Source organism: Perna viridis, chromosome 11, assembly GCF_037379345.1.
Source record: "Perna viridis isolate PV_CMFRI_1.1 ecotype Kerala chromosome 11, ASM3737934v1, whole genome shotgun sequence".
In the NCBI taxonomy this organism is placed as follows: domain Eukaryota; kingdom Metazoa; phylum Mollusca; class Bivalvia; order Mytilida; family Mytilidae; genus Perna; species Perna viridis.
In genome coordinates, this window is record NC_142455.1 from 15,085,713 (window position 1) to 15,102,674 (window position 16,962).

At 32.2% G+C, this 16,962-nt stretch overlaps 1 protein-coding gene and 1 long non-coding RNA gene across 6 annotated transcripts; one reads left to right on the forward strand and one right to left on the reverse strand.

The window, feature by feature from the left end:
- The first annotated feature begins 5,061 nt into the window (after nt 1-5,061).
- On the forward strand, nt 5,062-16,377 carry LOC148603078 (arrestin domain-containing protein 17-like). 4 transcript variants are annotated; one of them, XM_088551362.1, is made up of 7 exons: nt 5,098-5,589; nt 6,342-6,449; nt 6,912-7,141; nt 8,301-8,480; nt 12,670-12,849; nt 13,493-13,586; nt 14,431-16,377. In XM_088551362.1, exons 1-7 carry the CDS (start codon nt 5,469-5,471, stop codon nt 14,565-14,567), a joined length of 1,050 nt encoding a protein of 349 aa, XP_088407488.1. In that variant the 5' UTR covers nt 5,098-5,468; the 3' UTR covers nt 14,568-16,377. The 4 variants fall into 4 exon arrangements, with proteins under 4 accessions (XP_088407491.1, XP_088407488.1, XP_088407490.1 ...); XM_088551364.1 differs by having other exon boundaries at nt 5,103-5,589; nt 6,909-7,141; nt 8,352-8,480; XM_088551361.1 differs by having other exon boundaries at nt 5,113-5,589; nt 6,909-7,141.
- Nucleotides 8,280-16,945, reverse strand: LOC148603079 (uncharacterized). 2 transcript variants are annotated; one of them, XR_015916280.1, is made up of 3 exons: nt 16,713-16,928; nt 9,575-9,915; nt 8,280-8,414 (listed from the first exon to the last, which is right to left on the reverse strand). It is a non-coding gene; the product is annotated as an uncharacterized LOC148603079 (long non-coding RNA). The 2 variants fall into 2 exon arrangements; XR_015916279.1 differs by having other exon boundaries at nt 8,280-9,915; nt 16,713-16,945.
- Between the last annotated feature and the right edge of the window lie 17 nt (nt 16,946-16,962).

Below are 16,962 nucleotides of genomic sequence, written 5' to 3' on the forward strand. Positions count from 1 at the left end.
TTCAAAAGGAATGTGTTCAAATAGGTCTTCTATACGGTTTGTAATGCAAAAAGAATGCCTATCTGCTAAAATATCTTTTCAAAACTACAGTAAAAAACTATGTACATCTACAGTGAACAATAAATCGTAGCAAATAATGAAAAGATCCGACATGAGTCAGGGAGTAATATATTTCACAAAATTTTACGTACGAACTCCCGCTACAATTGAATACCACGTCGCTTTGCAATGGTGACAATATAAAAAAAAGTCGTCCGTTTTGTTAATTTTTTAAAATGTTTTTAAAAGCCTCTATAGAATAGAAAACACATGGTTGTCCCTATCCACTGTTACAGGTGATATTTTGTTACATTTTTTGTACAGAAATACAATTTACATATGTATATATTACTTGTGATCAAGATTTAAATAAAACTGAATAAACAATAAAAAAATGCTTTTAAAGAAGGATAAAGCAAATTCACCATACATTGCGTATATTATATTTTATATGAACTAATATTGAGTGTGCATTGTTTTGATTATTTAAATTTTCACGTTTTTTTTTGTTTTGTTTTCTGTTTTGTTTTGTTTTGTTTGTTTGTTTGGTTTTTTTTTGTTTGTTTTTTTTGGTTTTGTTTTGTTTGTTTGTTTGTTTGTTTTTTGTTTGTTTGATAAGCTAATGCAAAATCAATCTTTAAAATATATTAAGGATGAATATCTAAGCTACTAGGCAGAACCAAAAAAAACTGTGATTTAGAAAACCTAATAAACAAATTGCCGATGATTATATAAGATGATGTGAAGAAAATAATGTAATGAACATATATTTTTTTTCAGTCCAGTTTCATTTTTCAGAATCAAAGATAATTAATTGTTGGCAAAATTTTCAGTCAACTATGACGCAGCAATAATTGATGAGTCATACTCTTTCGAAAGATAGGATGATCTTTGTTGAAAACTATCGGCAAAAAGCATAAAAAAGAGGACATCAAAATAAGGCGTGAAAAGATGTGAGACGATATACATACACAACTATTATGTAAATTGCAGATAAGAATTACATACAAAAACTGAAGATAACGAGAGAGAAAAAAAGGACGACCCACAAAAGACTAAAACACGTGCAAAATTAACACCTTCAGAATTCGGGCCATCAGGCGCTAGGGAAGTGTCCATTTCCACAACGACACTAGTAAAATCCAGTTTGAAGATTATAAGTAGTAACCATTATGGTAAAACTTGTAATCTTATTAACGATAGCTTCTGTCATTTGTAACGAAGAGATTTTAGTCCATTTGAGAATAATTTGTATTGTTTCTGAATTTTGTTCTTCTTTTACGTTCAGATAACCTCCCTATGATAAATGAAATGATAAAACCTATACTTGTAAATATGTTCATTGCGTGATATCATATATTTACATATCATGTTAGCTATTGTGACGATCGAACGATTAAAGGTTTTTAGATAATTCATAACTAATGGAATCATACAAATACCGCTATCACCAATGCTTCTTGGAAATGTTGTTTATCCATTATATTTTAGAGGAAAAAAAGACAATTTCGATCTTTTTTCCAACACAGTTGGTATTGAAATTGTTTTCGGATCACGTGACATCCTTGATGCTTAACCATGACAACATACCCGATATGGCCTACAACCTCGCATTTCATTGCACAAAAGTGATAGCAGCTGTGAAGTTAAAGGCTTGTGGCAGGAATATTTTCAATGACTTTTATATTTGGAATTATAAATACTATTTTATATATTGAATAACTGCAAATAGCTTACTTGTTGAACCAATTAAGGAATTGATACACGAAATAAAACAGAGTGTACACACAGTTCACTAAATATGAAAACTGAATAGGATTTGGAATGAACAAAGCAGGAAAATATGTGGGCCTTCTTTTTTAAAGATAGTACTTGTTTTACCATATCCACAATATGTCCATCTATATCTTGATCGTCTCAACACGTGGAAGTTTTGAATAATATCAACAGTATAATCAGTATTTACCCCTTCAATTAAGGCCATTTCTACAATAATTGAGATGCTATACTGTTTACTCTTTCTGTATATTTTTTTTTGATGTTTGCAGGAAAAACTGTAGGATATCTGTTGATACATGTGCGTAAACTTAATAACATTGAAATCGACTTTGGGTGTCATGTCTAGATTTACATACACATTTCCATCTTGTTGAATTTTAAGAACATTTAGACATTTAGATAATGAAAAGTTAAAATCGGCACGTTGGCTACCAGTAAGGCGGGGTAACTGATGACTAACAAGCTTTTTGTCGTTTCATTCAAAAACAGATGATGATGAAAAAACATTTTTGATCATTTTAATGTGGTCATTATGAAAATATCTGAATAATTCTAATACTTAAGCGCTTTAACTTTTTGACTTGAAATGACAAAATTGGCTCTAATTCATTATAAGCTTCCAAATAACATTTACAACACGTTAGCCAGGCAAAATGGCTTGTGGGACAGTATTAAAGATACGCAACGTCAGTTTGTCGTGGACAAACTTCTGTAAATTCCCAATTAGTTGTTAAATTCGCTAAATCTGACTCAATATAACGTTATCTTCTAAGCCGTTTTCCATCTGGTGCCAAGTAAAGGGCTGTCTTAGTGTGGTTTAGTTGCCCTAAAACGTGTTCAATCTATCTCCAGCTCCTCCTTCCGAGAGTTCGTGTCTTCATTATTTTAATTAGTGTTTGTGTCCATTTACAATGAAATGGTTTGACCAAAAAATATTAAATACTTATATGAATGTAAAAAAAAAACATTTAATTTGGAATGTGCAGTAGTGAATGTCCGGAAATTATTTTAAAAAAATGGAACTTCGACTGTTCATTGATCCTCTGACACTACACTGAATTACAAAATGAATACTACAAGTCTTGCACATGCCAATCTTGTATTTACAAAAACTGGGAGAGTGTTTATTTGCATCAAATGAATTTATGACGTGACCCCTTTACTGTCCTTTCAATAATTGTTCAGATAATTTGAATCAAAATAATATTTTGTTCAATCCTGATTTGGTTTAATGTTTGTTCATGTCTGCTAAGTAAAAGCATTCGATTTGCATAGATGTGAGATGTGCCGCCAGTCACTGATGAAAAGTGTGTTCAAAGCGTTCTTTTGTTGCTACATGTATAATGTGTATTTTAAAGAGTAATCAAGGGAACAAAGGTTATAGCGATAATCAAAAGAATGTAATCCAGGGACAAAGACTAGACATGGAAAACAGACATACACAACAAAGAACATGAAGTAACTAAAAGCATACGTACAAAGTAACAAAAGTAAATGAGCAACTCGGACTCAACTAAAAACTGGGAGCATGGACCAGGTGCACTGGTAGGGTAAGCGTCCTCTTCTTTCCTAGAAACACCCACCGAGTTGCTCATAAAAAGTCAAGTCCGGGGTAGACAAACGAGGAAAGGAAAACTATGACCCGTTGAATACATCAGATTTCATGGTGCTGATGGATACACAATAACGATCCACGAGTTCATGATGACGACCATAAAACTTCTGTAGTGATGACTTCAATCTTGTAGCAACATAACTCTGTTCCAGAAGCCTATTTGTTAGAGTTCTAGCGCGATACAAAAAGTCTGCGTAGTTTCGGCAAGCTCTGGCATAACGTATGAGTTGTGATATGAACACTCCATACGCAGAAGCCGAAGGGATGTTGTTACAGATGAAAGGAAAGTTAACAATTCTGAATGAAAAGTCATCACGTTTGTCGTAAAGTTTGGTCAATAGTTTTCCTTTACCATCGATTTCTAAGTGTAGGTCAAGATATGAGGCTGACTTCACAGTGTCTGTAGTATCCTTTATCTCAAGTTTTTTTGGGTAGATGCGATGCATCAAGTCCCCGCAATTAGGATTGTTTAAAGATAATACGTCATCTATATAGTGGAAACTGAAATTGAAGGATCTAGCCAAACGATATTCTTTTTTCTGATCAGATCAGCTATAAAGTCAACCCCATAAGAGTGAAGGAATAAGTTAGCAAGTAAAGGAGCACAATTTGTTCCCATTGCAGTGCCGACCTTTTTTTGAAAAACACGTCCACCACACTGGACAAATATGTTGTCCATTTAAAATTCAAGCATTTTGTAACATCTTCATTACATTGTCAGTCAATAGTACTTTTGTTTGTTTTAGTTTAAGTTTCCAAAATACTACTTAATTTTTTATTTTTTTTTGCTATTTTTGTAGCAATTGGGATTCATATCACATACGATGAGACCATAACTTTCTGTAGGTTTAATCTGGTCTGGAACTGGTATGTAGTAACTGCTAGTAGTCCTTTGCTTTTGCAACTTATAATCGGTTTCTACATTTCTGTTTCAATAAGGGAATCAGACATTTCCGAACTGAATTGTAGGTGTGCTTAATGGTGTGATATTTTCCACAGTAGCCAGATTTAAAAGGGGAAGGGTTTTGATCATACTAAAGTACTTTAACATCGCTGCATTGTTTGAATCTGTCCTAAATCAGGTATTCCTGGTCTCTGTATGTATTGTTTCGTTTTTATTTTAGTCCGCTTTTATGTTGTTTGAATATATACTTGTAGGGACAACTATTTCGCTGTTGCTGTGTATAATGTTGTTTTGGGATCAGCTGCAGCCTGTCCAGTGGTATGATGGTTTGCCTTGAGCTGATTTTTTTTATCCCGGTGGGAATGTAACTGTTTCATATTCACTATATTCATTCTCGTTATAATTTAATGAGACACAAACATGTTCATGCGCATAATCCGTTCACCATTACCAGAATGATTAACGTCGACGGAAATAAACCTAGCGATTTGATCTTTTAAATGCAATGGTAAACAAAGTCAGTTTAGTTTGTGTTCATTCTTTTATATAGTATATTTTTTTTCCTATATAAATGGTCCAAATGACCATGAACCTGCAAGTGTGCTTCATGTCAGCTTACAGATGTACTTTTTTATATTCTTGTGAACAGTAGCGGTACTTTGTTGTGATTCTTTGTCTTACTCTGTGGACTATAGTCTGACGATTATGGTGTTTTGGCCTACAATAATTTTCCAAAGATTTCCTTGCATGTTGAAAGCCATAGCTTTTCGTTTCATCTATATCCATGATAGCATCTCAAAATCTGTCTCGAATTTCACAGAATACTTTTTAAAAAAAAATCCCTTAACGTAATATATTTAAGATGAAAAATACTAATATTTCCATTATTGTACTGATGATTTTAATGATTTAATGATTTTCTTTTTTTTTTCTTTTTTTCTTTAATTTAAGTCAAAATTATATTTTTTTTAAAAACAATTATCGGAAGGCGGTGACATTTCCTTTTGACGTGCAATCTATATATCCTTCTAGGGCGGAAATAACATCTGCTTAGACATTACAACATATAGGTTAATTAACGTTCATTGTACTACGACATTCTTAATGTTCCTGGATAATTATATGTAGCTTATGATGGGAGAAATACGGAATTTTAACATTGAATTTACAGATAACCAAACAGTATATTATGGAGGTGAAACTTTGTGTGGGGAGGTAGTTCTTGATTTATACAAGCCATTGAAAGTAAAAGGTACTTGCATGGTATGACAATTATATTAGTTTTACCACAAAATACACGGACACGCACAGGAAAAATCGAGCAAGTACATCGTTTCTAATTTATTTCTAATGGGGCTTCTGCACTATAACCAATTGACTCACAAGCTGGGACGAAACTGTGATTTATTTGACTTGGCTCAAATCGATATTTATGTTTCGTCACTAAATAATCATCAGTTGTGTTATTTATCAGGAAAACGTACCTCGAAGAACTTAAGATTCAATACCATACAGAAATGTACAAGTTTTCTTCTTATATTCAGTTTCATTCCGAAAAAAAACAGTTATATATGGAAAACTATCAACTACACTATATGGCAACGCGACGGTCAAAACATTACTTTTACTATTTTGATATATAAATACAGTGTATATACTTATGTTTAATAATATTCCAGTTGTGTAAAAAAAATTAACATGTATATCAAACTTACATGTTAACAGAAATCGAACCAAGTATACAAATTGTATATATACACATGTAAGATTAGGCAACTTATTCAAAACCTACCCCGGAAAGGCAATCTGGTTTTGGTAAATGAAGGTTAGGAATTGGGTATTAGGGAAAGGGATGGGGGACTGAGACGAGAAATGAGGTGTGGGGATGGGGAAATACGCATTAATATCATTAGCAATATTTTGTTTCTAACAAGTTAGTAAACTTTCCATAATTGTGATAAAAAAAACAATCATGAGACCCTCCAAATTGATTTAAACTTTCAGAATTCAAACTACGACTATTCGGCAGGTCTGAAGTACATTTTAATGAAGATAATACATTTTACTTTAAGAAAGAGGAGTACATTGACAAGACAATTATCTTGTTTCGTGGTAAGTATTGTTTCATGATAGTATATTGTATAAGTAAAACCGCAATGGGGTTAATACATAATGATAGCAAGTTTTAGTTGTGCGATTCACCATGGCATTTAAAAAAAAGAAATGATATTTTTACAAGTAGCATTTAAAAGCAAAATACATTTACGATTTAAAATTATCCAATAATTTATCCATTCGTATACACACGACTTATGAGTTTTCTTGAATTAATCAATACTTGTACATTTTCATGTACCGTAGACTTTACTGATACAAAATTATTTGTTCTCATTATTTAAGAATTGATTTGCATTTGAATAACAAAAAGCTTTAAAGACTGACGAATGATACAATGTATGTCAATTACGATCTTTAGTTCTCATGTTTTCTCATCTTACATTTATACATTATACGAACCATACATGTGTAAAATTATTGAACCCGTTACATGCATATATAATCAATTTTTAGCAGACGAATCTAACGGCGACGGTTCAGAAATTCCTGTTGGCAAAACAGCGTTTTCTTTCATGTTTGACCTTCAAGCTTCGTCGAAGTTACCATCCTCGTTTGAAAGTTACAATGGCTACGTTCGATACACATTGAATGCATCAATTGACAAAAAGGTGTTTTCCGGTTATAGCTGTAAAAGGGCCATTACCGTTCTCGCTCATTTAAATTTAAATGACGAAAATAACGTTGAGGTAATTCTAAAATATGTACGTTTATACGTTATACCCTTTGATTCACGGTTTCCTGTTTCTATATCCCGGGTCCGAAAAAGTATTTGTTCCAAAAAGAAGGGATATAATGTCTTCAACAGAACTTAATAATGAAAGAATAACAAATCATATACATGCATTTGATGCACTTGTACTAACACACAAACACGAACGGGTCTTCATTCGATCTTTTACAACTATTTTCCGGTAAAATAATACTAGATTAAATATGATAAAAATTAAATATGTACAACTTTCTGTAAGAGGACCCAGTTGAATACATCAAAAATGTGCTCACAATTTCTTTTTTTTTCTCACTTTTTTCGTGTTTAACTTTTTTTTTATATTCCAAAACCTTTTTTTTTCAGTAAAAACATTTCCATTTTTTTTGTGTTATTTTCTGATCTTCATAATCTTTTCATTTTATTGAAATAACTATTGTTCACTTCAAATCGACTTTAAATGAAACGAAAAATATTCCTGTCGCCTTTACTGTACTTCTTGTCGTTTCTTGACACTTTTCACCGCTAATTTATGAGACCGGTATTACTTCTGCTTCTACCAAATAATGACCACAATCAACAATTTGACTATACTGCCGTAATTTGGTTCGCCTGCCGCGGCCAATACCAAAAATTATAGTATTAGTGTAGCTTTTGCCTGTGCTGATACATCACTTAGAAAGGTAGTTCCAGTTCACGATTGTACGCAAAATAAACGAGTTTTGAAGTTGCAGTGATTTGGAAGCATCCAGGATGTATGCTTTATAAGTGGTATAAGAGTTCTATTGGCTACTTTTTCATAATAAATACTAAAATACCAATCATACATTTTTTTTCAAATTTTGGTATGCTACACTTGTGTTTGAAGCACATTCGAATAAAAAACAAATGTATCTTTGTAAAGAAGATACGAAACTCTCTAGCTCAGAATGAGAAATTCCGCAAGCCGTAACTTCCTGTCGGACTGAAATCAGTCTCTCCGTACATGCAAGGCTATGACTTTATTTCGAATTGAATACTGTTATGAATCATCAATAATTACTGATATACTATGCTTTGTGTATCCACTAACTTTAATTATCATTATTTTATAGAATCAAACTAAAAGTAATTTAATACATATCAGCATTGTTCTTTAGAAGCCGAGTGAAGTTTCGACTGACAAACAACTTGGTTGTCTTTTCTTGCAGTCTGGACGCATTACCGGAATACTCCGGTTAAATAAAACTGGATACGCTCCTGGAGAAACTATTCTAGTAAAAGTAGAAGTTAGAAATGCATCTAGAAAGACATGTACGTGTCAATTGTTCATAATAAAGGTATATAACTATTGACAATTGTAACTTTTGCTTATGTAGGTTGCCTTGATGAGGGTGAACCTAGTTATGTTTCTCTCTGATAGCAAATCTATTAATTATTGCAGGATAAAGGGACTTGTGAAGTATTATTTTGAAATTTTAGTGGTAGAATTCATGCTGATAATATATCTTGAAGACAAAAGTCTGATTAAATATGATATGAAGAACCGTTAAACAAACTGATAACTTAGGCCATATCCACATGTATGTTTACATGTTGAAGTCCCTTGTCTGGGTATAAATAGCAGCAAATGAACGAAAATGGTAGGAAATTCAGTTTTCTTGTCCACTTTCAATCAGCAGAAGTTTTTTGTCCAAATATTATATAAATAAAATAAAAGTGAGGTTTAGTTTTGTACACGGAAAGAAAGCAATTATATATAAATAACTAACATAGAAGCCCAAGAATGAGTAAAAAATGCAACCAAAGTCAGTAGAAAATAAAAGTGTTTGAATTTGAAATTCTGTTTGATTTATGCTCAGTAATGAGTAAAAGAGCCCCAAAGTCAGTAGGGAAGTCAAGTGTTTGAATTTGAAATTCTGTTTGATTTATGCTCACGAATGAGTAAAAAATGCCCCGAAGGACAGCAGGGAGGGCAAGTGTTTGGTTGTATACCATCAAAATTATTGTTGCCACATGAAGTTGTTGTTACTATACAAATAATCATATCGTGAATGCTCTTTTTTAAGCTTTCTATTTAATTATTCCCAAAAATTATATATTTCCAACACTGACACTTAATGGTATTTATACTAGAATTGTTTCTGTAAATTTTATAACTTGCCTAAAATGACAACAATTTGTATTCCTCCAGTACTGAGCAACTGCACATGGTAATACAGAATATGCAACCATCTTTGTTGATATGTTATAAATTGTCAAATTAGTCTTGATTTCCCAAATATGACCCATATAACAAAATCTATCCGGATTAGGAAACTAGTGTCTTAAAAGATTGACAACACATGTTTATATGATATCCTATTTTATGCCAGTCATATCTTTGAGTCATATTATCTCTTGCCATTTCATCCTTTAATTACTAAGTACTTGCCATTGTTCCAGGAAACACAGGGCAACAAAATGGTCCAAAACATCTTTAAGTGTTCCATTCTTTCAACTTGTTGATGTGCTTTTGTTCCTATATGTAACCACGTATCTCTGTTCTGTTCACTTGTGATACATGGCTCATTGTAACAATGGAATATTCTGCTTGGGACTGATCCTGTTCAATAATAAATCTATGGTCACTTTCTTCTTAATCATATAGAAAACCAAAATAATCTCTTTGTGTAGATGTTTCCTGGACTAGGCTACCAAGTGAACTCCCAACAGATAAATTGTATGTTATCCTGTCAGCCCTTGTATTCTTTTTTATCATTTCAATCATGGCATCTGAAAGGAGGCTAGAAGTTTCTAGAAAATCTAGTACAACAAAAACTGCAAAAAGTCAAAAGTGATTACAAAATTCTAAAAACGCCAGTGGTTAATGTCATTGCTGAGATTCTAGACTTTTGGATCAAACAGCATGATGAAAAGAGAGTATTCTGTACATTATTTTCTAGTGCTTTTTTTGGCGTACTTTATTGGTTTGGTATATCAAGTTCAAGATCAAATTCAAAGTTTTCATCAACTAACCAACTGATGTATTACTTGACGCATGTTTATTGATTTTTGTTGCCTTGATCTTATTTTTAATTTGTTCTTAATTTTGTCAATTCAAATCTGTCCACTAATTGCGCATGCAGTATGAGACTTGGTTAGAAATGAGTCATCTCTAACTGATGTCAAAGTTAGTGATTAATGTGTATCCATGTCGTTATTTGACCTTTAAGTTTATTTTCAAGGGTTGGCATCGTTCTTATACCGTGGATTTTATTACTTTTGGTTTTAGGGCGTTTCAGGGCTTACTTGAAGGTGTTTTTTGCACTTATTGAAGGTTTTTTGGCGATATCTATAAGTATCTTTTTTGGAGGGAGAGGGTATCATGAACTTTAAAATGGGGCACTGATAAAGTTGGATACATATTTATTAAATAGCAACTTTACATCAACATCAAAACAATAAATTACAACTCCTTTACTTTTCAACAGTTTATCATCACTCGCACTGGATATGTTTGATGTAGAACTATTTCCTCATTCATATTCTAAAACACTCTTTACTTTACTAAGCACCTGATTATCATATCTTACTGTACATGAACAATAGTTTGGTTTTGCATAAACAGGAATCTGCAAACATTACAACATACATGAAAAGTTGAATTTCTTTCAATTGTAAATCCTTGTTAACCAAGAAGTATTTTTCTGTGGCATTCTGATACTCTCCCTTGTATTCATTCGTTTTCCATTAAGGTTTAAGTAGCACTCCTGCTAAGGATCATGCAAAATGTGATTCATGGGTAAAAAGCCTATATATTTTCAATTTTTATATTTTTTTTTGAAATGTCATAGTAAACAGAAATAAACATGTGGTTTTGTCATATAACCCGTGCTCTTTGCAGATAAAATTATACAGAATGCACTGTAGATTTCAAAATTAAGGGAGATAAACTTGTACACGGCGCTCAAATACAATAGAATCTACTGTATTTTAATGTCGATTATCTCCTAAGAGCAGGCAGATTTGAATGAACAATTACACATTTCATAGAATAGACCCATAAAACAACTTAATTACAAAAATAAAAATATGTAGCCTTTTTTTGGGGTGTATCACATTTTTCCGATTTTGCATTATTCTTACAAAGACAGCTACTTAAATGATTTTACTTCCTAAAGGTCATTTATAATTAAATAAAACTGCATTTGATTGTGAAATAAGGTCTCGTCCAGTGCGTCCAGTCTCCTGTATATAGTCATATATAGCATTAGTCGGGCCTTAATGAATAACTATACAACCTTGACTTCTAGTTCCACGCAAAATAAAGTAAAGGATAAAACAACACTTGTGTTATTCTTATGGTCTTAGTATGATGAGCAAGTTGTCTTTTTTCACAATTTCATCTGTTCTCATATGAAATATTACAGACAATTGGTTCCATATTCTTTATAGTGTACATAATAGTATGCATCCTTACCAAAAGACATTTCTAGAAGTTTAAAAACCTCGTTTACATATTTTATTTGGCCAAAGAAAATCCTCATACTCGGTATTATCTGTTTTAACAAGCCATTGCAAATTTGAAGCAATTTCATCATCAACTACGTTCACAACAGTCGGTAGTGGCGTTATCAGAGAGATAACATAGATTTCTGTGTCATACATATGTATATGATAAAGAGGGACTTGTAGCAAGTTTATATTATAAACGTATTTCTTAAATTACTACTTACATGTAACACCTAAAGTTAATTGTAATTTTAAGCACATGTACCCTTCTTTATAAAAATCAAACATTAAGTAATTTATGGATGAAAACAACCGACAAAACTCACTTCCCAATCATATAATTACACCGGGTGTCGCTTTTAGTCATAGTATATCGTTCGTTTGTTGCACATTTATAATAAAATAAATAAAAAGAATTAAAACGAAATTGGTATTTTGCAAGAGTTGAATTGAATTGGTGGATTTATGGGAGATGATTGCATGGTTTTCTGCAAAATACAAACATAAATTATATAAGTGACAGAACAGAGGGCGTATGTAGACAAAAAAAGCATAGTTTGGGTGGTGTTTTATTTTTCCTCACCTTGAATCACCTCTGATATTAGCAAGGCCTGATTTTTTATGGACTGGTACTTAAGTGATGAAGTACCATTAGACAAAGTGTTGATAGAATAGAAAAAAAAGTCAGATGAAAACATGCAATGTACAGTCTTACATACTGGAGAATGATATTCATGACGTGCCCAGGTGTAGGTGCAGGTTCAGGAATGTTTAACTTGAGGTGAGCATAGATTAGATGGTATTTTGAGACAATCATGTGTATCTCTTGTTTTGACTTGTACAATAAACACAACAATTTTGTTTAAACGAGCGTCCCGAATCTGTCTTCACAGAAAACTGACTATCAATTTGATACAGGAAAAACTGGGCAATTTATCCCTATGGCAAATTAGAATTCGTTCTACGCCTTTTTTCTCTCTAATGTACAGAACTTAGAAGATATACTACTTTACTTTTCATTTCTTTCATATCAAGTACGTAAAAGTCTTTTCTTCCACTAAAACGTTCAAGAGTATTTCCTACATTTACATGGGAGAAGAGAGGACCGTTGATCCAGCTATGAGCGACATCCGGTATGAAAATATAGTTATTCCATCGACTCCACCATCTTATCTTCAAGGCTGTAACATCATTGACATCAAATACGAGTTAAAGGTGATGTATTATCTTACATCGTATTTAGTCCAGTCGAAGCATTGATGTTAGGTAAAAAAAACCGGCAAATACGGCAACAAAATACCGAAGCGTTTGGGATGATTCAAATATGTAAAAATCCCAAAACATGGTCTAAATGTGAAAACATGACTACATAAACCATGCTGTGAACCGATTAAAAAAAAATACAGATAAAGATGAAAGATAAGGGAAACTAGACGACACTCGAAAAAAACTAAACCACTAGCAATATAAATTCCCACAAAAAAACGGAAGTGACATGGGGTGCTCTGGAAGGGTAAGCATGTCCTACTTGGACAGCGGCGTCCGTTGTATTGCAAGTTAAAATGGTTTGGTAATCTAAGAACAATCATGAACACCCTCAAACACCTGTCAAACCCTATTTACTGCTTATTGACTCACAGTAACTTTTTATATTTTCACAGTAATCTATAAATGTTAAAACACAATAGCAAATCAAAATTCATAATACGAATACAAACAAAAATATAACAGCAGAAGTTCGTTTTCAATAAACTATGTAAGAAATCTTATGCATAATTCAAAATACTGTAAGGAATTTCCTTAACTCAAACAAAACGAAATATATCTAATAACAAATCGCTATCATTTTCACTAATAGGCTAAATTCTGTCCAGATGGTTGTCACGGTAACTTTAGTGCGGTCCAAGACATCGTAATTGGCACTGTAGCACTTGGGAAGGATATTATAAGAAGTAAGTGTAAAAGGTTGTCATGTGTACGATTTCCAATTGTGTAGCCAATTTTACATGCCAACTGTTAATACTATTGATTACAAAGCGGCATCAGTCAATCAAGAACAGAGTGCATGAACTCATGTGCTCTGATAGGGTCAGCTGAGCCTACTATGTTTCTCGATTGAAGTCATGGCAGATAAAGAGGTCAGCACTACGATACATATAGTTTATTTGATATTCTGGATATTTTTTAATGATGCTAATGTTCGCGCTCTAGATATTATAACGCAACGTCGCCAAGTAACTCATAACAACGTCTTCAACCATGATAATCTGCAGAAGCAGTGAAACCGGTATTCATTTGTGTGTTTTTAATTGTATTGTATCTATAAAAATACAAAACAGAGCATTTCCAACTTCTTGTTTTTCACTATTGATTTCAACCCGTGTGGATAAATAAAAATCTATATACAATAAATAATGTAACACTGTTATACATATATGAGACTTTTTAAGTGAAAAGTGTTTGTAGGGTATCTTGTTTTGATTAATTAAGGAATATTGTTCCATTGACACAAACAAATTGCAATAATGTTTTGTTTCTCCTTCACGTATTCCGGAAGGTGTCTCAAAACGACTTATTTTTAAAAGCAGTTGATATTTTTTTACACATTTGAACCTCCGTAATATGGCAGTCTTTGTCAAATTGGGACCAAAATAAAAATTGTTTTATTTCAAATGGAGAATAATGAAAGGTTAAAAGTATCAATATTAGGAAAATAGAAAGTAGCAAGCATAGCTTTACATATACAGATTAAGTTTGCATCGTACAATCCCATAATTACCTTGTTTTTTTTTAAAGATTATCAACCATATTCTCGTGATGGATTCAGAATAAAGGAGTTTCCAGATAACGCATTGACATTTGGACAATTTGTATTCTCTCCGGAGTATCCTTATTATGGATGCTTAAACAAGGAACACGAAGATGTGAATTGAAAACTTAATGTTTGGTTTACGCAACTAGAAAGCATTTTGTGTGTCCACAATGAGTTACAAAGCTCACTTTTTATTATCATTATTTGTTTTATCATTATCATTGACGCGTTTTGTATCTATAATTAGCAATTGAAATTTAAAGCTTAGGATCAAAGAAGAAAATGTATATACATGTATATACTGAGCACACGCATTATTAAAAGAGAGATATATTAATGCCAAAGGCTCACACGACGATAATTAGTACACAAAACTAAGGTATAGGAAACCAGGGTTAATTCAAGTGGTACGAAAGGCCCACTGAAATCTGCTTCTAGGTGGTCTTTGAAGGTCATGCCCTATATAGGAGGAAGTTAAGTTAACGATAATATCATTTATTAGTTCACAAAACGGATCAAACACAAATGCAACCTATATATTAAGTACGATTCGATATAAAAATCAAACAGATATGTAGGAGTGATTAGCACATGATGGTTCAAAAGTTGTAATTGTTGCTTCTTAAAAAGGGAAAAAATCACAGAGATGGCTGGAATATTGCCAAACTATAAATGTTTTGTTATTTTCTTCTATTTCGCCTCTTTCTGACTGTTTTGCCAGCCTGTTTCTTCGCATAACTATTATTCTTGTGTTTTCTTACTGGAGTTTTTTTACCAATATGTAAGAGTACGTATTGACACAGTAGTAATCCCAGACATAACTTATATATTCTAAGATATGTTGTATAAAGTAAAGATATAACGTCTCGAGTTTTGTGCTGCCCAGTCTAAATTTAAATTTCCGTAGAACACAAAAGTGATATAATATTTATTCAATAAGAATACCAATGAAGGTATTATTCATTTGTATTTTGTATTTGTAAACCATTAACGAAATAAAAAAGGCTTCTTCGATTATATTTTAAAACTAGATGTAGTATCATTGCCAATGAGATAGCCAAATGCCAAGCAGCGAACAATTAAACGTCTACACTTCACCTAACGGTCTTCAACTATTGGCCCATACCATAAAACAACCTATTAAAGGGCTAAAATAAATAATATGAAACTATTCATAAAAGACGAAAATAGACGTAATATATAGAAAAAAGAATGTAAAGCGTTTTGCAACTACACGACTACCGGTTCCTGGCTTTGGACAGACACATTAAGTATGAGGCGGGGTTAAACATCTTTGTAAGCGAACCTTACCGTAACCCGGAAAACAATAAAACAAATTGTTTAAATCTGTCGGATTCGGATTCAACTCTACTTATTATTTAAAAAAGAAATTATTCTCATTTTACAGTAGATTACATAATATTAACTATTTGGTGGTCAAATCATTTCCCTTACATCATGATTTCTATATATTCAAGACTGGAATAAGAACAGACCAATAACTTATCATTTACGAAAAAAATCTGTAAAGATAATTTGTCACCGATATCATATAAGGAACATCAAAGGTTCCAGTGTAGACTCCTGGGGAACTCCAGTTAGAACGGCAGTAGAGGAAATAAAAGCAAATTTGTTAACTACGTTTTACTGTCTCCAAGATAAATTGAGTGTTGATATTAAAATCCTGATAGTCATAGTGTAACTATTATTGAACAGGTGGCTGTTAAAGAGTTTGAACTCTTGCTATTTCTTTCCACAATTTTACCCACATAACTAATAATGATAATAATCGAGGAAAATATTTTTTAAATATAGCGGAAACATATAAATTTTCCTATCAATTGGGTGTATGTAGATATTTTTTGTAAAGATGTGTTAGAGATAATGTGAAGCGAGATTGTCATTTTGTTTTAATAAAATTTGTACATTTATCAAGTCCCTTTTGGTAATTTATTATAATCAACGATAAACTATTGTTAGCGTTTACAGATACAACATATTCTAACTAACATGTATAGGAGTCGAAACACTAGCGTTTACCCAAAATCAAGGAAATTGAAAAAATGAATACCAGTTCGCATGATTTAAGAATGTTAAAGAACTAATATTTGGAACTTCGAGATTGAAATTCTGTGTTATCTATAATATAAAACTATACTTATGATAAATGTATTCTAGTCGATGATTCTATAATATGGAAGTAAACAATGCATAGTTTATATTGGATTGAAATTTAAAACAATCAGTCGTATGAGTATAAACTTACCTTGGATAATTTCAAATCTGTTGTGTTGTTTTTTATTACACCAAAAAGCCTTTAAATGTGACAATCTGATTTAATAGTTATTCTATAGACAAAATATATAGATAATGAAGGATCACAAACAACCTTGGATGTCCGGGTCATTCCTCCTCGGAGAATAAACCTAAGATTGTAACTTAGTACACGATTTATGGTAGTACGGGACACCTTATCTAGGTGTTGTTATGTAGGATAGAGGATCAAATTAACAATA

Excerpts from the sequence above, each read along its gene's own strand:
- LOC148603078 (XM_088551361.1), top strand. The coding sequence starts at position 5,469 with ATGATGGGAGAAATACGGAATTTTAACATTGAATTTACAGATAACCAA. Across the intron at positions 5,590-6,341 it reads CAAGCCATTGAAAGTAAAAG|AATTCAAACTACGACTATTC; the intron begins GTACTTGCATGG and ends TTAAACTTTCAG. Across the intron at positions 12,850-13,492 it reads ACATCAAATACGAGTTAAAG|GCTAAATTCTGTCCAGATGG; the intron begins GTGATGTATTAT and ends TTTCACTAATAG.